The 26947-nt window shown below is 39.2% G+C and overlaps 1 protein-coding gene across 1 annotated transcript in view; it reads left to right on the top strand.

Annotated features, from left to right (window-relative positions):
- Positions 1-26947, top strand: part of LOC122789302 (broad substrate specificity ATP-binding cassette transporter ABCG2-like) — a 707388-nt gene that overhangs the window by 235602 nt on the left and 444839 nt on the right. The window contains exons 5-6 of the mRNA XM_044056623.1: positions 14620-14775; positions 16215-16372. Of these exons, the coding sequence (XP_043912558.1) occupies positions 14620-14775; positions 16215-16372 (314 nt within the window). The remainder of the gene's footprint in view (positions 1-14619; positions 14776-16214; positions 16373-26947) is intronic.

The following is a 26947-nucleotide window of genomic DNA, read 5'->3' as shown; positions in this document are numbered from 1 at the left end:
TCTGTACTTAGAAGGCATGCCTGGCTTAAGGAGCAGACCTTGCCAGACCATGTCAAATCAAAATTATTGGACACTCCTTTGCACAAGGACAGTCTGTATGGCACCAAAGCAGAAGAGGTTTTAAAAAAAAAAAAAAAAAGATGGAACAAAAGGCTAAGTCTATGCAGACAGTCAAAGATTTTTTGCAAGTGCAGTCTCCAAGATTCAGTAGGCATTGCCCCTCAGAACATTGGTCCTTTCCAGCCCCCTCAAGGCCAACTCAAACTAGATCCACGGGAAACAGCCCCCCCCCCCCAGATTACAGTCTCAGGGTATGCAGAGATCTAAGCAATGGAGTACCTCCGCTTCTAAAGCAGGGAGTGCTAAGCCACCCCCTTATGGAAAGAATTCATAATGACTTCTCAACTCCACTACTCACCTCTGCCCAATTGCTCGTGCCTGTAGGAAGAAAACTTGCCCACCATGCAAAAAACTGGGCCTCCATCACCAACGATTGATGGGTCCTCAACATAGTATCCCAGAGGTACAAATTTTATTTCCACATGCTGCCAACCCCAAAAGGGTTCCCAGACCTTCCTCCAAACCAGTGGGCAGAGGCACAAAACCTAGTTCAGTCCCTGCTCTCCATAAGGGCAATTCAGCCTGTTCCTGCAGAACAGATAGGCCAAGGTTTTTATTCCAGACTTTTCCTGGTACCTGGAAAAGAGGGCACATGACACCCAATCTTAGATCTATCCATTCTAAATACCTTCCTGTTGGTACCAAAATTCAAAATGCTCACCCTGCAGCAGCTTCTCCCTATGCTCTCCAAAGATGCCTGGTTAGCCACCCCAGACCTAAAGGGGGCCTATCTGCACATCACAATCAGGGACTCCTGCAGGATATATCTATGCTTCAGGGCAGGATCTATGCATTATCAGTTCTCTGCACTTCCCTTTGGCTTATCCACTGCTCCCAAAGTTTTCACAAAATGCCTGGCTCCAGCCATTGCCTACTGCAGACAGAGAAATATTCAAATTTACCCTTACTTGGACGATTGTCTTATTCAAGCGGACAATCAAAGAAAGCTGTTGCAACACCTGACATTTGTAAAGGACCTTCTAACCTCCCTGGTGTACACTATCAATGAAAAGAAATCCAAACTAGTCCCCAGTCAAATAATTGTATTCCTGGGAGCAAGCTTGGACACAGCAACCCAGATAGCATTTCTTACTCCAGAAAAATAAGCCTATCTGACAGGCTACTTCACTCAAATGGCCACTAGAACCCAGCTATCTGCAAGGAAAATCCTGCAGGCTCTAGGGTTCATGGCCTCCTCCATTCTAGTAATTCCATATGCCAGATTGCATATGAGGAAACTTCAGTAGTAATTAAAAAGTCTTTCGTGCCAACATTCTCAGGACCTGGAAACTATCAGTCCTATAATACCTTGTCTAAGGAAAGAGTTCCTTTGGTGGGCAGTAGCATGCAACCACAACAAGGGGCTTCCCTTTACACAACACAAAGCCGCCCAGACCCTAACCACAGATGCATCAGACTATGCCTGGGGTGCACATCTGGATGGCAGGTGCATTCAGGGCCACTGGAGCCCAAATCAAGTTCATCTGCACATCATCCAAAAAGAGATGCTAGCTGTTCAGCACGCTCTGACAGCTTTCAGATCCCTTCTCTCACCAGGGCTCCTACTAATCAAAACCGACACCACAGTGATGTGGTACATCAACAAGCAGGGGGGAACCCACTCTTACCTACTATGCAGGCTAGCCATGAACCTGTGGAACACGGCCTCAGCCATGCATATTCACCTGCAAGCTCAATTCCTGCCAGGCAACCAAAACTCTCTGGCAGACAACTTAAGCAGTAATCTACTAGACCCACATGAGCAGCAATTAAACCACAACATCTTCAGTCTTGTGACCCAGAAATGGAGTACCCTGGAGTTGGACCTATTTGCCTTCCCTACAACCCCCAGCTCAGCAAATTCTGCATCAGGGTTCCTCACAGCGAGGCCTGGAAAGTGGATGCCATATCCTTCCAGTGGGCAAACCTCTCAATCTATGCATTTCCTCCTCTGCCTCTTCTTACAAGAGTATTACTCAAGATAAGGGAGGAAAGACCAAGAGCAATCCTAATTGCCCCAGACTGGCCATGCCAACACTGCTACCCACTACTGCACAGTCTGTCACCAGTGCCTCCATGGCACCTACCCCAGATCCCAACTCTCCTAACTCAGCAGGAGGGACAGTCCTTGCATCCACAATTGCAAACCCTGAACCTTGCAGCCTGGCTTATTCCTTGAATTCTCCTCCAGTATCCAGCCTAAGCAAGCAAGTACTGGATGTCATACGTGAAGCCAGATGACCCAGTATAAGGAAATCCTATGCTGACAAGCAGAAACGGTATGTTCCTGGATTCACACTAAAGGAGCGGGTACAGCACAGCCCTCCTTACCTCTTGTCCTGGATTACCTAGCAGACCTTCTCCATAGAGGTCTGTCCTTCTCTTCCATTAAGATCCATGCCTCTGCTATCTCTGCTCATTTCAGCATGGAGCCACCTCTCTTCTTTCACCCTCTCATCAAGCAGTTCCTGAGAGGGGCTAACAACTTAAGCCCAGCAAGAAGAGCGCCCACCCCTGCTTGGGACCTTAACTTTGTGTTGGAAAAGCTCACGCTACCCCCTTTGAGCCTGCAGCATCAGCAGAGCTAAAATTTCTCTCTTGGAAAACAGCCTTGCTTCTGGCCATCACTTCAGCTAGAAGAGTGTCTGAGCTACAAGCACTTATGGCTGTGGAACCCTTCATTATTTTTCATGCTGACAGGGTCTCCCTCAAGACCAACCCAACTTTCATGGCTAAAGTGGTGTCCAGTGTGGCTCTCAACCAATCTATCCATTTGCCCACCTTTTTTCCCTAATCCTCAAAATAAGGGGGAAAGAATCCTGCACTCCTTAGATGTGCACAGACAGCTCCGATTCTAACTTGATAGGACTAAGCCCTTTAGGAAATCTGACCAGTTACTAGTCAGCTTTGCACCAGGGGCAGAGGGCAAGGCCATAGCAAAACAAACAATCTTCAAATGGATAGCACACTGTATCCATTTCTGTTATAAACACCATGGGAAACCACCCCCTCAGGAGGTCATAACGCATTCCACTAGGGCAACTTCAACCTCTACAGCCTTTCTCAGTGGATTCCCTACCAGGGACATTCTGGAAACTGCTACTTGGAGTTCTGTTCATACCTTCACCAAGCATTACCACCTGCCTATCTTTTCCAAATCCAGGGTGGGCTTTGCAACAGCAGTCCTGCAGGGCATACTAGCCAGCACCAACTCTTCTTGACTGCCTCCACCCATTCTTCAGCTTTGGGAATCAACCCAAGTGTGATGACTGCAACACTGAAACACGAAGAACATAGTACAGTTGTATACACTTACCATAAATGTAGATGTTTGAGTGTATTCACTGTTGCAGTCCTGGTTTCCCAAACTCCAGCCCCCTTGTCTCTCTCTTTTTCTCTCTCTTCCTCACTCCTTACTGAGCTATTGGTATTTACTTTTTACTGGTGGTGTTTTTCCACTATAACTTAGCTCCCTATTTGGGGGCTCCTGACATTTGGGGCAAGAAAAACTGATGTAATGGCATTGACTGCCTGTTTTTATACCTCTGATGTCCTGACGTCAGTCTTGAAGTGACAGCAACTGACACAGAAATACTAAACCTCTGGTATTCTGGCCGACTGAGGGCTACCTCTGGCAGGATAACCCGAGTGTGATGACTGCAACAGTGAATACAATCAAACATCTACATTTATGGTAAGTGTACACAACTGTACTTTCTGGATGGTCATGCTACAGTCAATACTCCCCTTTCTGGAGAAAGACAATTGAATGTGCTGGATAGAGCTCCAGGATGTGTACTACCACATAAAAATGGACAGGCCATCCAGGGATCATCTACGCTTCCGGCTGGGAACCAGTCATTATCAATTTCACGCTGTGCCCTTTGGTCTCACTACAGAGTGTTCACCAAATGCATGGCAGTAGTCACGGCTCACCTGAGACATTTGGGATTCCAGGTGTTTCCATACCTAGACGATTGGCTCCTCACTGCCACCACCAGGCATCAACTCGTACACGCAAGGGACACCACTTAAAATCTCTGCAGTCAATTGGGGATTACCATAAACTCAGAAAAATCTGCCTTGTTGCCATCACAAAAGACCATTTTTATATGAACAGAACTAAATACAGTCACACAATGACCTTAAGCCTTCCTCCAGAAAGAGTTTGTCCTTTATGAAAACAAATCCTAGACCTGCTTCCAAAGACAAAAGCCCCAGTCTCGATGGTACTCAAATTGCTAGGAACGATGGCGGCAACGATCATTGCCATTCCTCTGGGTCATTCCTCTTGGTCAGATGCACATGCAAGTACTACAGTGGCTCCTGTTCTCTCAGAGGTCCTTTCAGAAACTTCCAGTGTCACACCAAATCATAATAATGAATACGTGCAAGAAGGACCTTCAGTGTTGGCTGACATCCCAACAAGTAACTCTAGGCCGTCCATTTGTTCTACCCTCTCCTATAGCCACAGTGACCACAGATGCTTCCTTGATGGGGTGGGGGGGCATTATCAGGGAAGAGCAGCCCAAGGCACGCGGAAGAAACATGAGGCTCATCTGCATATCAATGTCCTGGATATGAGAGTGGTACTCCTAGTGTTGCAGTCCTTTCAAGCCTCTCTCCCTCTGGGAACAATTGCAGTTCAGACAGACAATATGTCAGTGGTCTGGTACATAAACAAACATGGAGGAGCCAAATCTTATTCACTGTGTTGAGAGGCCCTGAGAGAATGTCAGTGGGCAACTTCCACCCAGCACTTTCTGATAGCAACGCACATCCCGGGGAAGTCCAGTGTGATAGCAGACAAGCTAAGCAGGGCAATTCTTTTGCCTCATGAGTGGTCCCTAAAGAAACAAGTAGCGGAAAGGATTTTTCGCAGATGGGGCCAGCCTCGCTGCGATCTCTTTGCAACCCCAACAAACACGAAATGCAGCAGCTACTTTGCCCTAATCCCCCTGCCGGGGGATGCCCCAAGGGATGCACTGGTGCACAATTGGCCCCTGGGTCTCCTTTATGCCTTTCCTCCTTTCCCTCTAATACCCAAAGTCTTATAGAAAGCAAAGACACTGGGAGGGACCATAATCTTAATAGCCCCTTACTGGCCTCGTCAAATTTGGTTTCCCCTTTAGCCTCATCTATTGGAAGAACCTTGGATCCTGGACTCTGTTCTGGATCTTTTGACCCATTCATCGAGGGCTCTTCATCCTTCTCTTCACTTCCTCAAACTGACAGCTTGGCTGCTCCAATTCCAAACATAGCCAAGATTCACAACCTCTCAGCCGAGGCTCAACATATTTTAACATCCTCTCATAAATCATCTACCAGAAAGTTATATCTTAGCAAATGGAAGAAATTTTCTATGTGGGCATCTCAGAATGACACTGATCTGTACCTAGCTTCAATGTCATCCATTTTGGAGTTTCTGACTAAACTTTTCAATGAAGGGGCCGCTGCAGCTACCATTAGAGTTCAATTAGCAGCAATCTCGAACTTTCATCTTGGTGTCCAAGGTTCTAATGTCATGTCACATTGACTCTCTAAAGCCTTTCTCAGGGGTACTATTCACTTGAGACCACCCATCAAAACTCCAGCCATGTCATGGAATCTCAATTTTTGTCCTTTTCCAAATTATATTACCTCCTTTTGAACCAGCCTCATCGTGTGATTTTAAATATCTCTCATGGAAGACCATATTTTTAATAACTATCACTTCTGCTAGGAGAATTTGTGAATTACAGGCCTTGACCATCAAACCTCCTTATCTAATTTTCCATAATGACAGAGTCTCGCTCAGAACTAATCCATCATTTTTACCCAAAGTTTGTTCAGAGACAAATCTCAACCAGTCTATTGAATTTCCCGTTTTCTTCCCTAAATACACAAGTAAAATGGAACACAGACTGCACAAACTTGATGTTCATAGGCAACTTCGATTTTATTTAGACAGGACCAAACAGTTCAGAAAAACAGAACAGCTCTTTGTCCCCTTTTCAGAATCAAAAAAGGTGCTCCAGTGACGAAAGTCATCTTGTCAAGATGGTTATCAGGTTGTATTTCTTTCACTTACAGTTCAGTGAATGCTCCATTACAACAAAAAATAAAGGCCCACTCTACTAGAGCTGTGTCTACCTCATCAGCCTTCTCTGCTAAGTTACCATTAGATACTATTTGTTCAGCAGCTACCTGGTCAAGGCCTTATACCTTCATCACTCATTACAAAGTAGACAAGGCCACCAGGAATAGGGCTTCCTTTGGTTCCACTGTTCTGAAGAACATTCTCCCGTGAGTCACCCAAGAAAGATGGTGCTTGGGACACTCCCCATCAGTAAGAATGAATGGTAAGATAGAACAACTTCACATAAAGAAGTTATGTACTCACCATAACGTTCCATGTGAGTTGTTCATCTCGCCTTCATTCTTCAGTCTTATGTTCTTTTAATTATGGTGTATTGTCTCTTATCCAGTTCTTAGGGTGGCATATTAATAGTCATAGGTAGCCAGTTGGCAACAAACAAGATCTGAGGGAAGATCAAGGTGCATCATAGGATAAGGAGTTGGCTTCGAGCTGGTTGAAGACCTTGAACTTTTGCAAATGGCCGAGTCGGAGCCGAGGATCGGCTCTGAACCCATCAGTAAGAATGAATATCTCCTATTAACCTGGTGAATTTGGGCATCCTGAGGCAATGTAGCAACTGCCTTATGTACACCGACAACCCTCTCCTCTTACCTCCCAACACTCAGACTTGCGATAAATGCACTTATGCATCCAAATTGGAAGCCACCCACTCTCCAGCCAAGACTGGAATAGCTGGTCAAGAGGAGAAGGTCAACACTTGCACCACACTACATGGAACACATAGCCCTCCAGAACACACACCAGCACTGCCTTCACATAAAAACACAAACAACACACGCACCTTCATGAAGGCTCTCAGTAAAAATCTACCCAAACAGCAGAAGCCTGCAAGGCAGAAACACACACGAACACCACAACACAACACTAATCACGAGATACATAACAGTGTGCCACTCAACCAAAGTCATTAAGGCAAAACAGTGTGCCCAACACACTAGGTATAGGTGACTCAATAGTGAGGCACACTGATGTCCCACTCACTAGGCTGAATAAGGAGAAAGTAACAGTCAGCTGCCTGTCAGGTGCCAGTGTCCACCACATAACGCACGCACTCAGGTCTCTCAACAACAGGTACAAATATGACTCTGTCATTGTCGATGTGGGTGTGAATGACCTGAGATGGACCTCCCTGGACTACATGAAAAGTGACATGGGGGAGCTCTCAGATTATGTAGCCCAGGCGGGTATAACATAGCCCTGAGCAGTATCTTACCATCACCCAGAATGATACCACAGTACAAGCAGAAAATGATTGATTTCAACAATTGGATAAGTTTCTGGTGTCATTCTAAGGGGATCCAGTATCTGTCTGCCTGGGATGACATGATTAACAGACCTTGATGCTTTGCCAGAGGTGGCCTGCATCTGTCACCCCTGGGCTTCCGGATACTGGCTAAGACTCTTTTCACCCCTATAGTGCCTTTTTTTAGGCGGTGTTCAAAAGACCAAATTACCACCATAACAGCTACAAACAAATGTAATCTGAGGGTTATGCTGCTCAATGCTAGAAGTCTAAATCTCAAAATGCACTCGCTTGAAGCACTCCTTAAAATGGAGAACATGGACATTTGTGCTGTAACAGAGACCTGGTTCAAGGCAGCAGAAAGCACCCCTGCACTACCAGGCTATAACTCATTCCACACCTTTCAGCCTCAGAACTTGGACCGAAGCTCCAAAAGTGGTGGTGTTTCCATATTCCTAAAAGATGCACACACCTCCAGATTGGTGGCCTAACATAATGCATCAGAGATGCTTCAGGTGCAGCTAACATTGGGTAAGACATCAATTCAGGTCATAGCCTGCTATAGGTCCCCAACCATGTCCCAAGACTCACACTCCACATTCCTAAGCATCCTGGAGAATATTAGGGTCCAAGCTAACACTCTCATACTGGGTGACTTCAACTACCCCTCCATTAACTGGAAAAACTACTCATGTACCAATACACTTGCGCAATGTTTCCTGGAATTCATTAATTCCAATGCCCTGGACCAGCTCTTTCTTACCCCCACTAGAGGTAGCAACATCCTTGACCTGGTCATTACTAACATGGGAGACCGTTGCTCTACACCAATAGTCAACTCCTCCCTGGTTAGATCCAATCACAAATTAATCACTTTGGAACCCCCCCCCCCCCGCAAAGGTAACCACCATGAAAAACTTCTCCAAAGCTTACTTTGAGCTCCAAAAAATAGAGCTAACTTCACAGCACCCATGCAAATGGAGAATAGTTGCATGACCGCCGAATCATGCACCAGTGCACTGTACGAACACGTACACAAATGCATGGATCTCACCATACCCAAGATGCTCATCTCAAAAAAAGGAAGCCAATTTGGTGGTCCCCTGCCTTAAACAAACTCTACAACAGAAGGAGGAAACTGATGCGGAATAAAGTGAAGTCCCAAGACTGAACAACTCCCTTATCAGCCTCAACAAAAAGTTGAGATCCCTCATCAAATCCTCTAAAGCTAGCTATGAAAACAGAATTGCAGCAGATAGTAAAGACAACCACATGGCCTTCTATAGTTATGTAAAGAATCTCCACAGCAATATGCAGATTTGCTCTGAGCTACTGCACAATGGTACCACCTGTACCGAGCCAACAGACATTGCCATTATACTGGCCAACAGATTCAGTGCCAACTTTGCCCCCCCTCAGAGGACCAGTCACAATACCAGTAGATTGACAGGTACCAAGTATTACTGCTGCACAGGTTAAAACAACACTGTCCAAGGCCAAGAATACAGCTTCTGTGGGACCTAACAATATCCCTGGCTGTGTTCTACATGAACTACAGAGTGAACTGGCACCTCACCTGTGTGCCCTTTTCAATCACAGCATCACCTCAGGCTTTGTCCCTACCGAATGGCGCACTGCTACAGTCATCCCTCTCCACTAAGGAAGAGTGACTACAGACCCTGGGAACTATCGCCCCATTAGCCTGACGAGTCTGATGTGCAAAGCTATGGAGTGCATCATCATGGACCTAATAAACAAGGGTACAGGGAATCTCCAAACTCTGGATCCCACACAGTTTGGTTTTGTGAAGGGTAGATCATGCCTGCTCAACTTGGTCGACTTCTTTGAGTCAATTACCAGAGCTGTGGATGAAGGCAAGGTGGTTCATACAGCCTACCTTGATCTGGCCAAGGCCTTTGATACCATTCCCCACTCAGGAATCATAGAAAAACTCACTAAGCTAGGCATCAACCCCTATATCACCAGGTGGGTTGCAAACTGGCTCACAGAACCCACAGTGTAAAAGTAGCTGACTCCAAGTCAAGACTGCCGACCAGTCACGAGTGGAGTCCCACAGGGTTTGGTCCTGGGTCTTCTCCTGTTTGGTATCTACTTCTCTGAAGTCCAGGCCAACACGAAGGGACTCTGGTTGATAAAGTTCACAGACAATTGCAAGTTGGGAGCTGTTATTAACTCCCCAGGTGATGTTGACATCCTACAGAAAGGTCTCACTGAGACCAACGATGTGGTGTCAGAACCATGGCCTTAATCTCAGTGCCAAAAAATGTTGTCATCCCCTTTGGGAAAAACCCGGTTCCCATGAATTACCACATCAATGGCAGTCCACTGAACACAGAAGGCATTATGAGAGATCTGGGAACATAGGTTGACAGCAACCTCTCTTTTGACCTCCACAATGTCACTGTGGTCAGAAAGTCCTTCTATGTGGCACATCTCATTACTAAGGGTTTTGCATCCAGGAAGAAAGAGGTCATCATCTCCCTCTACTCTTCCCTCATTAGGCCAATCATCCAGTACAATGGCCCATTTGGCATATACCTCACTAGACACCTGTAACAACTGGAGAGGCCACAAAAGTACCTCACAAAGAGGATTCTAGGCCTTAAACACTTGTCCTGTATGGACAGACTCAAACTATTCTCTGTCTCTTATCGCCTACTTAGAGGCAATCTCTGCTTGACTTACAAAGCCATGTTTGACCCAGCTCGGTTAGAAATGCTACATCTAAAGAAATCTCAATCCCTCTGCACTGCACACTCCAGAGACCTCAACCTCCTTACCACAATCAACAGAATGTGCTGGAGGGACAGGTTCATAACACAGAGACTGCCCATGCTATGGAATAAACTTCCATACATGTCAAACAGAGCACCTCAATGGCCCTCTTCAAGAGAACTCTTGATGAGTGGATGGGAAATAACAAAATTAACCCCAAGAATCACTCCAGTGGCTCTACTTGACATAGGCACTGAGAACCAAGTCAGGTGGCACAATGCAGGGTAATCCTATGGACTAGGCTTGTAAAGGCTCCAGGGCCATTAGCCTAGAACACACCTATGAATATACTTAAACTACTTGTAGGTTTACTGTATAGTATTTGTATTTGTTTTATGGTTTATCTTTTGTTGACCAGGTTAGTTCCACTAGAATACTGGCCTGTTTTATGGTGACCTGAGGTGGTATTTTTTACTTGTAGGGACAATTTGGCTAGTGTTTAGGGGAACTTCCCATACTCTTCGGTAGGTAGCGTAGGCTCTCTCACATCTATCTGTGCTTTTACTGTGTACTTAAATATTCTAAGTACTTCATCTTATATGTACATTCCTCTTTTCTCCTCTTGTTACAGTTACAGCTACAATGAATAATAGCTTTAAAATGTAGTAATTTATTTCAGAGGCATATTACTAAAGTAAATCTTATATATCGTAGCTTTTATCATTACATATTTTTTACCTCTTAGACTCTGCTGTCTTTTACTCATCCAACAAATGTCTGTTTTGCTGCCAGATTGCTGTCTTGCATCTCTGTTTGTCTCGTGCCTTGCAGAAATGCACATATGTAACTTAATGGCAATATTGTATTGTATTGCATTCTATTGTCACCAGCATCGAATTGCATACATTGTAGTATAATTGCTGTTGCATGTCATTTTACTGTATTAAAATGCTTGTAAACTGAATCACTACTTACTGACATTGTGTAATAAATACTGTATGTTTCTGAAGGTTTTCTTCCTGGGTCTTCCCTTTAAATGGACCTTGGCTCATTGTGACCAAGTGTTCAACAAACAGAAATAAACAAGTAATCCTAAATTCAGATTTCCCATCTTTTAAGTTTGTACAGTAGAGAGTCAATTATCAGAAGCATCAATTATCAGAACCAGCCTTCCAAACTTTGAGTAGGAAAAAATCATAAATTCTGAATATGTAAACATTGTACATATTTGCCCGAACATGCATTTTTGAGCTTGTAGCCAGCTCATGTGTGAAAAATATTCTTTGTTGTCCATTAGAATTACTGAATGGTTGAAATGTGTATTCCTGCGTGCAGAAAAAAAACAAGATTTTAGAAGTTTTTTATCTGGTTTAATTATATGTTTATCCGAACTCCCCTAGGTCCCAGTTAGTTTGGATAATCAACTCTCTACTGTATTTTTTTAACTAATTATGTAGGCACACTTAGCAAAGTATGAGTGAAATCCTAAATGGCTGTAATGTGCAGTGGTGAGCTGTGAAATAGTGTATTTATTATATGCAGAGCACAAGCAGCTTTATAAGATAAGTGAAATAATTCCTAGTCAATTTCTTGAACTTCACTTAAGGGACAACATTGAAAATGTCTTTATGAAAGAAACAACCATACCAAAATTCTGTATTTTTATTTTTCTGATTGTTTGTTTTCTTTGTTAAGTAAAAAATAAATAATATCTTGGCTGGCTGCCTTCTGTACAGAGTATTCATTTCCTCCTAGTGTCCACGTGGGTTTAGTTTCATGCCACATACTTTAGGTGAATCAGTTGGAACCACTGAAATTGTTACAGACTTATCTCATTGACATGTATATCATCGAAAGTGAGCCCCTTATTTTTGTGAGAGTGCAACCTCAGAGGTAGTTCATAATACGTAAGAGTAAATAGTTTTAAATGTCCTTATTAAATCCTAATTTGCATGGTAACATACGTCTGTAGCATAGCTACCGTGGAGCAAAGGGGGCAGCAGCCCTGGGTGCAAAGTGTTAGAGGGCATGATTGACAAAAGCTGATCATTCTTCAGAGCATTTCCAGCTTAGAAGATTGTTTTTTTTGTTCTACACATTAAAGTTTAGGAGAAGCCACCAGATCGGGGGCTGGTCCTGGACACCAGATTAGCTATTTATACCTTTGACATAAGTACACATACATTCCTAGAAAGGAATACCAACCATGGTGACATATTTATTATTTTCATGCAATATACATATATGTTTTCTATTTAGCAATTATAATTCATGCAAGCATTTCATAAATTGTTCCATTCCTGCCTTCCCTTAAACCTCACTCCTCCTCCTGAACCTTATTGGGCATGCATTGTTCCCACAAAGTTCATTTATCTCTCTGTAATTTGCTCCTTTCTTTTTCTAAAGATCCCACCGCCTTTTCTTTTACCTGAATGTTTTGGGAGGTTAAATTCCCTCCAGAAACACCCATTTCCAGGTTCATTCTTGGCAAGCTGTATCTTGTGAAGTGTGTTTGTGGCAAACAAAAATCAATCCAGAAAGATGATCTCCCAGGTTACCCACAGGAGTGCATGATACTTGTGAATGTGGATAGGATTCATGGACATATTCAATCAGGGGTGCTATGCAGTAACTTTCTCTGCAAAAATTATGTCACATTGCTCTATTCAGATATTTAGGAATTAATAGTCATGTACAGCCCCCACTGGAACTATATTTCATTAAGTGGGAATGTGCACAGCTGTAACTCACTCAACCAGAGCAGCTCTGCACTGCTCTGTTGAAAGCCATAACAGTCCACAGTACAGAGCAGCACAGCTTCAGGAAGCCACATACAGGCACATACTACCCCAAGCACACACACATGCATACAAACAGATGCATGCATGCACATGCACACGGTGTGTAGGTGATGTTGCTGCAACTTAGTGCCCATGCTACATTACATGCGATCCTACCAAACCTCAATTTCACCATGCCACATCTTTCAGTAGTCCACCTGATTGACCTCTTGGAAATCCATAGTCCATTAAATGACCGGGGAAATCGTCATGACTCTCTTACTCTGTGCCAGTCCTTTCCCCTTTATGTAGTAGCCACATTAGGCATCTGTTGTCCACCACAAATTTGGTAATGTGTGCATCATAGAATGAATGTTTGTGTTCAAATAAAACACCACAAGTTTTTTGTAAAATCTCACTGTCTGAGTTCTTATGTTACAATTTCCATGCATTTATTTTAAAACATGAATGACATTGAGTTTTTATTATTTATGCTTATCTTAAACAAATGCAGAGCTCCACTCATTTGGTGCATTTGCTTTACTGCATAGTATCTATGGTTGCAGCATCCTGTTGTCAACTTTCATTCAAAATGTATTGATCTAAAGTCTTGAAAATGCTATGCCAGTTGCATGGGTGTTTGCATTAGGCATAGATTGCAAGATAGTAGCCTGCACTCCAGGCACAAGGTGACTCTGACAGCTGCAGCCCCAGTATTGTCTTCCTCCAGCTTCTGTCACTGCAGATTCATGAGCAGAATGTTGCTCCCACTGACAGTACAGAAGTACAGGAATGTGATGGAAGGTACAGCCCCTGGGATGATCATGCAGCAGAACATCTGGAGCACACTGTGTGTGGATCTGAAGCCCTTTAGAGGGCCATCTAGGTGCAGACGCAGTGCACAAGATGTTATGAGGTGTTACTGTCATTGTCATGCTAGAAGAACTATGCATTGTGCCACATTTGTTATCAAGCCTGTACTGTGCTACATCATGCATACATAACACAGGCAACATTTAAATGGTAAAAAGCATCTACATAACAAAAGCAACTTTTATATAAATAAGTCTCTTGGAGAAATAGGTTGTTAACTAAATGTGTTCCCACCCAATCGAGAAAAGCAAAGTACAACTTTGTTCTGCATTTAAGCCTAGTCTAGATGAGCGGAGGAAAGACAGAAATTTACATCAGAATTGTTATATAAAGCCCCATTTCATATGAGAAGTAAACATTATTAAGAGCTTTAAAGGTTTGCATGATCTTTTGTGTGTGTGTCTACTTAAAGGTGTATATAGCAAGGCATCTTTTGGTCATTGTGATTGATTGCCTGGTATTGCTGTTATGTTTCTACATATATTATCCCCATGTTTATTCTAGATCTCCTGTTGTACAGGGTGTATTCTGAGAATGGTACTGCTTAGTTTGTAGGTACGGATGAATTTGAGTGTCATCAGTCAGAATGTTAGTTTTAAAAATGATAAAACATTTTCTGTATAATAGAATCTGTTTTATGTGTATTTTCTAGCCACAGCAATGCATCCACATTTTTATTTGTTTATTTCAAACTAATAGCTGACTCAATGTATGCTTCTTAATTTTAGCAAGATGCTCTCATGGGAACTTTGACAGTCAGAGAGAACCTGCAGTTTTCTGCAAGTTTGCGACTGTCCAGCCAGCAGTACAGCTCAGAAGAGAAACAGATGCAAGTGAATTCAGTAGTACGTGAGCTGGGTTTACAAGATTGTGCAGATACAAAGGTGGGTATACAATAAGTTTGAATTTCTTGTTAAAATAGTTTAATGGCCTACTCTATCAACAGACACATGTGGAAATGTGTACATCAACACCATAATCATTTGGATTATCTGCAGAATTAAAAGGCTAAACAAAGGCCTCTCAGACGTATGAATATGTAGGAGGTGGGGAAAATCTTGCTTGAACTTAAAGACAGATTGGTTGGTTACATTATGCATATTTTATGTACTACAGAACTTCTCTAAAAATAATGTATCTACACATATATACAAGCACACACACATACACACACATACATATATATATATATATATATATATATATATATATATATATATATATATATATGTGTGTCTACTTTACATGGTCGACTCTTTAGAAGGTCGACTTTCATATGGCCGAGACCATATGATCGACTTTCGAAAAGCCGACCATGTAAAATAAACACATAACACACACCAAACACTTACCTTTCAGCTGTTAGCAGGGGGGGCAAGCTGCCCTGCACCCCCCGTAATGTAAATCTACCAACTCCGAGATTGCACTACTATGCGGAAGAGGAATTTTTCCCATTCCGCACTGTACGGAGATAGTGGTTCCCCATGGTCAGCTTTTTGAAAGTCATTCATATGGTCTCGGCCATATGAAAGTCGACTTTCTGAAAAGTCGACCATGTGAAGGGGACCCATATATATATATATATATATATATATATATATATATATATATATATATATATATATATATATATATATAGATATGACTCCCAAGATAATGATAGTGATGAATATTAGCCCTAAGGAAAAAAGAATTGAGTAATTCTGTTAACTATAGTAATCCTTCCATGCAAACCAAATTCGGTCAGGGCAGTGCTGTCCTTTGTAATGTACTATTTAGTATAAGTAATTTTCATTAAAAAAATAACTCTGTTTGTACTTATGACATGGTAATGTTCAGAACTGGTCTTTGTTTTGATTTATTATAGCAAACGTTTCTCTAGTTATTTCATTTCTATTCCTGTGTTCCCCTTTTTTCATGCAGTGTGTCTTTTCTGCTTTGTGCCTCTCTTACCATCCTTTCGTTTCTCTGTTTGCCATGTAGAAAGATCAGGTAATTAAAGGTAATAAATTATAAGTTTTGTTATGGTCAAAAGCAGCGCCTGGGTTGATTTTGTGTGTGTGCACGTATGTGTGCATCCATGTGTGCGCGTATGTGTGCATGTGTGCATGTTTTTGTGTATGTATGTATGTATATATTTTTATATATAGAAAGAGAGGTAATGTGCATAAGTTATTTCATGTTTGCATTCCTTTCCTTTGATGCTATATATATTTTCCAGACTCATTAACAAGTATTATTTTAAGGAACAAAAATTAATGAAGTAAAGCATTCATCTGTAGCTGTAAAAAGAAGCAAGCTGAGTTTTTGTTTTCTGTGGCAGATCGGTACAGATTTCATCCGTGGTGTTTCGGGAGGTGAGAGGAAGAGGTGCAGCATCGGCATGGAACTCATCATATCACCAAGTCTCCTGTTTCTGGACGAACCCACCACTGGGCTTGATGCTAACACTGCTAACTCAATTATGCACTTGCTGTACACGTAAGTCTTCATGTTACTGCGTTCATATCTTTTGGAGTATTCCAAGCCAAAGAATAAGTTACCACTACAGTCACACAAAATACTGCTTTGTCTGCCTGTAAGGCTAGTCTCAATGGTTATATATGTGGAAAGACACAAATTTACACCAGGATTGTCATTGTACAGCCCTGTTTGATTTGTAATGGCTTCTCCCCATTTAATTTATTCAAGACTAATGCCTTCTCGGGAATGGACCCCATGCCTAAGTCAGGGTATGATTATAGTGCATGAGGTTAGTATTGTTTCAGTCTTTGATGTTAGCCAAGAGTGCATTTCTCAGCACCTTAAATGTACCCAGAATGCCTCCTTCTGTAATCCGTACAGGGATGCATGTATTGGTAGCATATTTAAGTACAATAGTTCTTTTTTTATTAAAACTGTTGCTCCTAGTACTATTGGAAATGTCTGGGTTTCTTCCATACTGTTCTGATTTCTGCTTGCAAATTCTGGTGTTTTATAACTTTCTGCCCCTCTCTGTATGTAAGGCATTGTAGTCAATGAGTGTAGCAGTTTGTCTTCAGTGCTACCTTTATTTTCTTTTTGTGGTCTACTGTATGTGGTTTTCTCACATCTATTTTTTAGCTGTTTTATAATGACTTCTCACATTTAAATTTCTCTTAAGTCTTTGGGGTTTCTAATGCCATGATGGGAATGGCCTCCATTCCTAAGTCAGGGTACAAATAGAGTTGATGAAATTAGTATTGTTTCAGTCTTTCATGTTAGTTAAGAGTGCTATTTTCAGCACCTGCAATGTGCCCAGAATGGCCTCATTCTGTAATTCATATTGGGTTACATGTATTGGTAGTATATATTGGCGATGCTTGAGAAAGACTATGTTACTTAAGGAATCTAATATAACAGTTTAACTTCAAGGCTGTTTAATGCAAGAAGTAAAAATCCTAATATTCCCAGTCACTGCTGTCAGTCAGACATCAGTAGATTTTAAGAAGCCAGCTATCACCACCAGCTGATGGGAAATGTGATGTATGTATTATATGAGAGACTCCATCTTGGATTCTTTACTTATTTCCCCTGGCGTACCTCAGTATTCTTCAGTATGTGCTGAGGTCCTGTTTTAGCCACAGGATGAGAAAATAGGGAACATAAATAATCCACTGCTTGGGTCCTGTCATAGCCATGAGATAAATAAATCATAGAACATAAGTAATCCTAATCACCCTATTCTCAAGTGAGAATTCAGGAAAGAAAAAAGGAATATATTGTGTTGGAAATTCATGGATCTGTTGCAGGAGATGCATCGAAGACCAAACATTATGGATTATGATGAGTTTCTTCTGTAATTTGTTTGTCTTACTTTGTGGTGAGACTTATAGTAGATTCAAATCCCAGGACAAATTCTAGGCAAAAACTTAATTTTCACAGGGAAGTGGAGAAAAACAAAAGAAAAAACACGTATCACAAATTCTTAAAGGAAATTTCTGCCAAATGAAGTCCTTTCTCTTAAAAGCATCTCCAAGATATTATGCTAGATAAAATTGTGTACATTATGCTAAGCCATAGCCTGACAAAATATCCTCTGGTGAAACATTGTGTAAGAAGGATCCTAATGTGATCATGTCCTTAATACATTGGTCCTCCACAATATATTGGCTTAGTCTGTATGTATATGAAACTATTAACATCCATTTTATTCTTTTAAGTACTATGCTATCTTCCCTTGAGGAACATTTTAAGCTTAGCCAATTTCCTTTTAATGAGAATTAAACCCAGTATCTTGTGTCTATGAGGTAAATACCTTAACCATTATGCAGCCTCCTCCCCATTTCTTAATTCTGTTTGTTGCCCTTTGAATACTTATTGCCTTTGTCTGCATTTTGCAAATGACTAGTCTGCAAACATTAGAAACAGTGAAGAAATATCTCACCTTAATTTTTAGAGTCAGGAAAATGACCCAGCTAATGAACTCATTGATTTAAATTTGTAACAGCAACAAATTTAAGAGTGAGTCTTGGGTTTCTCTTTAGGGTCATCCAGTTTCTGGCAGTTGCAACAAATGCTTCCTTTGAGGACAAGTCCAATACTGACATTTTTTGTGGTAGAACTAACCTCCACAAGTAATAAACTATTAAATGCATTATTTCAAACCACAGGTACCATCTAGCTCAAAAGTCTTTGGAATAAGCTTCTCCAGGATAAAATTCAAATCCCAAGGTGACTTTTTTTTATTCTACACACAATACAGTTACCTCTGCAAACAGTAAAACTGAGAATGCAATATATTCAATGTTAGAAATACAGTCTGAAATAACATTCAGTTAGTAACAGTCCTTTCTAATCTTAAATAGTGTTTTTCTTCTGCTGATCATGTGATATTCCTTACCACTCCACAGTCAGGCTGTATCAGACGCAAGGCCTCTTATCCATATTCCTTTGTTTTGAAATAAACAGCTCAACAATGTAGAAAGTGTACACAGAAAAATTAAACTTGTGCAGAAGCAGCAGTATCTACCAAGATGTTCTTTACAAGCAGGAATATATAAGAAGCATACTATAGAAATAAGCAAACCATTCTCTAAAATATTATGTACAAGTAACCCTTACTTTTCAGAGGAAGTCATGACGGGGATTTCAGAAGAAGGAAACTGATGCTGCCTTGGCTGAAGCAGTGCTACTACATCATGAAAGTTCCCTTCCTGTCTACGTTTGATACACACATTGAATCACTAGAATAGGGGAAATGAGTGCAGGAAAATTTTCAGATATAGATTCAAGAAGTCAAAACACATTTCAGCTGTCATCCATTGATGTGATGGAACAAAGATGGAGGCACATAGCACTGTTTGGAAATCTGGAAATGGTTCCACTTGCAAAAATTTTACACATGGGAGTCTGAGAGAAATGTATTTGATTCTTATTTCCAGTTCATATTAGTGTCGAGGTTATCTGATAAGAAGGCCTGCGTAACAAACGCATTGACTGTAAAGGTATGGTACTTCTATTCAGGAGACTTTTTATAGGACCTCATTCTGTATCTTCATTGTCTGTCAGAAAAGAGTAATGAACCTTATTATGTCGATTTTAAGGAGTTTAGATATCTTGTGTCAATATTTAGGCTGTTAATATTTAAATGTTTAGCTATTTAGAACTATACAACATGTCTATCTGTTTATAGGAGCCTGACAGTTTATCAGTGTGCACAAATGTTGTCACTTAAATCCTTGACTTCAAAATGTCAAAGCAAAAAACATTGATCCATGAAGGCCTGAAATAAAAACACTAAACCAGTGTTTTGCGGAGGGAGGCAAGTTCTCTGAACCCCCCCCAAAAATTATACATACACACACACACACATATATATATATATATATATATATATATATATATATATATATAATAAACATTTTAAACTATACACAGTGATACTTACAAGTGCAATGAGTAACTGTTTACAGAAGAGAATATATAACCAACATATGTGCGGAGCTTTGCCCCCACAACCCCCTTACTATATATACTAACTCCAGGATCGCACTACAGTGGGGAAAAGGCCATTTCTAACTTTCAACAAAATGACCTTCAGTCAAGTGAGTTTTCAGTGAAGTGAGCTTTCAGTGGTGGTCCTAGTAATTTCGTTTTCAGTGAAGAGTTTTCAATCAAGCGAAGTATACCCATATATATATATATATATATATATATATATATATATATATATATATATATATATATGGGTCTGCTTCAAAATATTGACTTTCAAAATCCCTAACTCAAAATACTAAGACCAAAATCTGTAAAACTCAAAATATCTAAAAAAAAAAAAAAAAAAAAAAAAAACACAGTACAGCAACACAACTATATTGCGGCAGACCTACATACAGAAACTATTACTATTCTGCAAGTATAGGTAGGGGGCAAGCCCCCCTGAACCCCCCATGTGGGGCTGCACTTCACACCTGTTACTTAAATATATCAACTCCGAGATTGCACTTCACTACACTAAAGGGCAATCTTGGAGTTGATATATTTAAGTAGCAGGGGGCTTGCCCCCCTGCTTATACTTGCAGAAGAGTAATATGGTTTGTGTTTTATTTGTTTCAGTAAGTACTTGTGCTGGAAAATGGTAAGTGTTTGGTATCCTATGTGTTTTCAGTATTTTGAGCTTTTAGTATTTTGAGCTTTAGAGGTTTTGCTCTCAGTATTTTGAGTTAAGGGATTTTGAAAGTTAGTTTTTTGAAGTGGACCCATATATATATATATATATATATATATATATATATATATATATATATATATGTTACAATAAGTAAATTACTGGATGAGGCATTTAGGACATCACTTTATCATAAACATTTTTCTAAAACTTCAGTTTTACTTGCTTCTAGCTGTCATCCTGGGCATATCCTTGAAAATATTCGCTATTACCAGTTTCTTAGGCTAGGGTGAATCTTTAATGATAAGAATGATTTGGAAACACAGGTGATTGAACTATATGATAGATGTTTGATAAGAGGACATAACTCCCTGGTAAGTATTGCCCTGGTTAAAAGCCATAGCAAATTATCACTGCAATAAACCCTCCAATAAAACTGAAAATGAACATATTCATTTTCTAATATCTTGTATATAAGGGTAAGGTTAAGACAATCTTAAATAGGTTTTGGCCAGTGTAAATAGCCGATTTTTTAACTCTGCAGTTCTTAAAAACTGACATTTTTCAGTAAGATTTTTATTTAAATGTTATTAATCTAAATGCTAGAAATGTAAGTGCAGTTATAAAAGTGATTTTATAGTAGAAGTAAGCATTCCATCAATTTACATACTCCAATACAGTTCCATTAGTGTTTGCATTAAATCAGCAAGACTTTTGTTTATTTAACAAACATTTATTTTAAAAATCAAAAGTTCATTCGAGTGACTTGTCATTTTGGTGTCAGCTTCAAAAATTGACACACATATGTAAGCAATAATGCTCCCCACAACAGTTTTTTTTAGGTTTAGCCGATGATGTACAAGCTGCATCGTAAAAAGTAGTACAAGGGTAACCATTTAGATGGCAACTGACAAGAATAAAAAAATATGTTATTTATTATTTGCTTTTGATTACCTGGAAAGTCTAACTGGGACTGCATGTCCGTTTTCAGCAGAGGCCTGGGGAGAAAAGCTCCTATAACACAGACATTTTAATAAGGTACAAAAATAAAAGTATTTTCATACAGTTAAAAAGTTCATATATTTTTACAAAGTTTAAAAATTAGGTAAGATTGGACATTCAAATGAATGCAGTGTATTTGCATAATGTTTTAAAGTACAGCAAGTTTTGATAAGTTTGCAAACTGATATTTTTGTACTAGTAACCACAGGAAATGCTGTAAATAATATAAATGCCAAAATTCCACAGCAGTGCAGAAAAAAAAGCCAGTAAAGGTCCATACACCTGTAGGAAAAGACAAAGTCAAGCCAAACCAATGTGGTATAAAGTTTAATACAAAATATCCACACCAAATAAGCACTTTTGTTTCAGCCACGGAAACGTCATTAGAATGGTGTATTGTCACAAACAAACTGTAAAAATAATCAAAACATGAATGTGAGTTGCTGTAAGTTAATTACACAGCATTTGAAAATTTAAAGAAATGTCACAGAAACTTGTATACTCTTATTTAACATATATACACACACATATGCACAAAACAATTTGGAAAAATATTTACGAATATTTACAAAAATATATGTACACAAATATTATTTACAAAAGTGTATAGAATCTCCTAAACATGACAACAAAGATGTTATAAAATGTTTGTTTTCAGTTTCAAGGCAGGAACTATAGAAAGGTGGTAATTTAAACAAGGGTTTACACAGGAAAGAACATTTGCCATATCATCTCTTGATATTCCAACCTGGTTTCCCAATCACCACCCTTTCTGGAATCTGCAGCTGGTGTATCAGCCAGAATTTAAATATGACGGAGAGACAAACTAAACAATGTCTGCTCAGGGCATTGGTGTCTTTGCCCCTGTTTAGATTATATAAGTACTCATGTATTCTCTGTCTAAGACATCTCTCAGTCTTGCCTATATAGAATGCGTAACAGATGGTACAATATGCCATGTATACTATTCTTTTAGAGGCACAGTTGTGGTGTCCATCAGAAGGAATAAACTTATCCAAGCTTGGTAAAAATAGCTCACTGTTATTGACCACCATCCAACACTGTGCACAACTGCCACATCTGTAAGTTCCCTTATTTTTGTGCGGTGTGAAGTCACTAGCTCGTGATGCATTCTCACACAAGTTCTTAAGGTTGGCACCTCTCCTGTAACTTACATTAAAGAAATATTGAAAAACAGAGAGTGTTGGTTATAACGGCAAACATATTCCAGAACTTAAGAATAATTTCATTGATTCGCCAAGAATCTTGGTTATACCCTAACTCACAATATATATCTTTGGTTCCAGAGATTCCTTTGCCTAAAGGGTAAACATCTTGTGTTACCCCTATTTCCAAGGTCTCCTGAATGTCAGCTGTCATAGCAATAATATTGTTGTTGGCAATAATAAAATCCCAAACCATCCATAATTTCCTTCTTAATGTTATCAGTAAGAAGTTTGGGATAAGACTATTGCCAACAACAGTATTATTGCTATGACAATAGCAATAGTGAGCTATGAGACTGCATGCAACTGTATTAATTTTAATGTAACATTGATCCAGTGTATGTTTGGTGGAAAAGTGGAGATTTGTAAGACTGTTGAAGGTAGGGAGGAGGAAGGAGGTGGCAGTAATGACCCTTCACTCTCATCATTTTTCTTAAATGGCTGTAATTGATGGTATGCTTGTTGACTTTAATTGGGTTTCTATGGTAATTTTTATGCATGCACTATTTATATTTTAATATGTATCTTCATTAATGATTTGGTTTATTTATACAGTCTTCAAATGTATCTCTGTGGTCAAACAATGCCTAGGAAGGTCTTTCTATTGTCTGTGTGTAATTTCACTCCTAGATAGGTTTTGTCTTTCTACCCCACCCCACAGTGCTTCATTTCTTGTTTTGGGGTTTATGCATTCACTTTCATGAGGAGGTTATTTGTTACTTTTTTGAATCTTTTATTTTTCCTGATCAGCTAATGTACTTACATTAGAGATTTAGTGCTTTTATTGCTGAAAGTTTGAATAGGTTTTCTCCGTCCTGATTTCTGATGTAGATTCTTCCTGATGTATTTTTTATACTTCCTGATCAGAAAATGTACTTGCATTAGAGATTTAATGCTTTTATTACTGTAAAGTTTGCATAATCTGTGTCCTGGTCCCAATTTCTGTTCTTACTATATTTTTTATACATACATAGTAACTTATATGTTGGATGCGTGTTTCTTGTATTTATTGTTTTTAATAGATTTACTGGTTTAAGAACTTTTACAGAGTGTTTCTGTGCTTAATATTTCTCCCTGCTAAATTACTTTTCCAGATAGTAGCAGTTTGTTGGACTTAAGAGTATATGAGGAAGGGATCTGTAACTGAATATGAGTTCTAGGTGACCTGCACTAATTAGATTTATAGGCAACTAGCAATCTAATTGGTCAGTATTCTGTGAGTGAGTATGTGTATTGGTGTATGTATGTGTGTGTGTGTGTGTGTGTGTGTGTGTGTGTGTGTCTGCGCATATATATATATATATATATATATATATATATATATATATATATATATATATATATATATATATGTGTGTGTCTGTTTTGGTTAAGTGAAATTACACTTACCCGAAATTCAGAAATGCGGGACTACTTCAGCAAACACTTAATCAACCGAATTAACGAACCACTGATTTTTTGTAAAGGGACACTAACCACTTGGCCACCAGGACACAATAAAAAAAAAGTGAAGCAAATTTAACCCATGCAAGTGGAGGCTTTGCCCCCACACCACACCCATCATGCGGGGGGGCTGCCCCCACCCCCTAACTAAATATACCAACTCGAGATTACACTACACTGGGGAACAGAACAGAGTTCACCCTGGTGGCCAAGTGGTTAGTTTCACTGTAAAAAAAAAATATCGGTGATCCATTACTTTGGTAGATTGTGTTCTCTGAAGTTGTCTCGCAGTATCGAATTTCAGGTAAGTACTGTAATTTTGCTTAACCAAAGTGTATATATATATATATATATATATATATATCTATGTGTGTGTGTGTGTGTGTGGTTACCATCAAAATTTCGCAATACACTTGTGCAAGTGATTACATACTGTCGCTCATCTGGTCAGGATAAAACAGACAAACATTTGTGGGTTCTGTTCAAGCAGCTTTATTCACACAAACACATCAGAAATGAGGCTTTGTAACTTAAACTTAAATAAACTTATAAACAGAAAACACCAAAAGGAACACCGCACAGCAAGGATTAATGTGGAAGTGTTCAAACAAGTTAATAAGTAAAAAAATGGCCAATAACATGAACAGTCCATGAACAAGCAAACTATGACTTCACTTATAGTAAAATAAAAATAAAAGAACGTATTGGATTCCCAAAAAGACTCTTAATACAATAACACATTAAACAGTGAGCGCTTTCATCACCAACTGTGACTTCTTCGGACTGAATAATGCTATTAAGACAAAGCAACATATTTAAACTACTAATGCACCAATCACGTATCACATAACATTCAAATAAATTAACCATTTCAATACTTTAAACCTTTTCGCTTCAAATAAGCAACAAAACCATCCCTATTATTTAGTCTTGGCGGAAAGCAGGCATTTAACCTAACTTGCCATCTGTATTCATACCAGCTAAGCTCATCTTCAGCATCAAATAATTTATCATAATTACGTACATCTTCCAAAATAAGAAACCTAAAATTCACCATACACTTCTTATTAGAGTAATGTTTGGCAATAGCATTTTTTGTGTCACCTATCTCCACAGCATGCTTATGCTCATATATTCATTTTTAAAGTTCCCTGCTGGTACGTCCTACAAAAATGAGGGGCATGACTGGCACATTATTGCATAGACCACAAATTTACTTTTACAAGTGAAATAATTCCTAAATTTATAAATAAAACCATTTATATTAACTTTTAAACTCTCAGTTAATAAATAATTACACAACCTACAGTTAAAACATTTATGCATCCCAAATTTCACAACAGTAGTTGTTTTGGGTTTATTAAGCTTACTCTGAAAATAATTTTTAAAACTCTTCCTCCTCTTATTTATAAAAGTAGGTTGAATATCTAACTTATCTTCTGTTTCACTAGAACTTTAGGAATTATTCCTAATAATATTCTTTATAGAAATACTATCAACACTGTTACTAACTTGCATCAAAACTTTATACTCGTTGGCATTTCCTTTTCGTTTATTTAAACTGATATTATTGTGCCTTACTCCAGCTATGTTTTCAAGAGAAAAAGTTAATATTTCAACAGGATAACCCCTTGAAAAAAACTTATCACAAAGAGCTCTACTTTCAACATGAAAATCACTGAATTTCTTAGTAAGCCTATTTACATGCATCAACTGACTATCTACAATATTGTCTTTCATTCTTTTCGGATGCATACTACTATAGTGCAAATAGGAGTTATGAACTTCTTTTTATATGTTTTGGTAAATAACCTATTTCCATCTTTCCATACTATGACATCCAAAAATGTTATACTATTTTTATTAACCTCAGCAATAAACTTTAAATATGCATTAATACTATTTAAATAAGTAATGAATTCATTAAGACTCCATAGAAGAAACACGTCATCAATAAAATGTGTAAAAAATACAATACTCTTATTAAATTTACTGCTTAAAATATTGACCCTTTCCCAACCTTGCATAAATAAGTTGGCATAACTAAGATCCATAGCGGCTCCCATTGCCACACCGTTAACTTGATGATATATGTTGTCACAAAATTAAAAAAATTTATAACTTAAAGTAATATCAAGCATTTCCACCAACAAGTCAACTATATTACTTGAATAAATCTTAGAATTCATTAGTTCAAATCTAACAGTTTCAAGCCCTATTTCAGTAGGAATCACAGTATATAAAGACTGAGTGTCTAAAGTAACCATTAAATCATCAGACAAAATATTCAGAGTCTCAATTTTATTTTTGAAATCAAAAGGGTATGAGATAAATGTGATTCCTGTCTCCACCACTTTTTGTAAGTGTCTGTCTGCGTAAATGGCTAAAGCCTCCATTTTGCTTTTAACACTAGACACTATTGGTCTTAACGGTGGATCCTCCAAACATTCATGTATCTCCAGAAAACCAAAGATACGACTTAATTTCGGGCTGTCTATTCTAAGAAATTGAAAAGTGTGTGTACCAAGTGTGCCAGGTAAACCACAACAAAGTGCCAAGCCCACCAAGCAAAACGGAGGTAAAAAAACCACAGTGACAACTGGTTAAAACATCCATCGGTTAAAAATCATTAAACTTACAATGTATCGCCAAAACACATGTGAAAAGAAAGGTTGTTGCACAATACAAATCAGAAACCCATTAAGAACACAACATTAAGAGGCCTCGAATATTAGTGCCAAGAATTTTGTCAAATGA

Source organism: Protopterus annectens, chromosome 14.part0 (genome assembly GCF_019279795.1).
Source record: "Protopterus annectens isolate FY-2018-M chromosome 14.part0, PAN1.0, whole genome shotgun sequence".
NCBI lineage: Eukaryota > Metazoa > Chordata > Ceratodontiformes > Protopteridae > Protopterus > Protopterus annectens.
The sequence above is the reverse complement of the archived record's forward strand: the minus strand, read 5'-3'. Positions and strand labels throughout refer to the sequence as shown.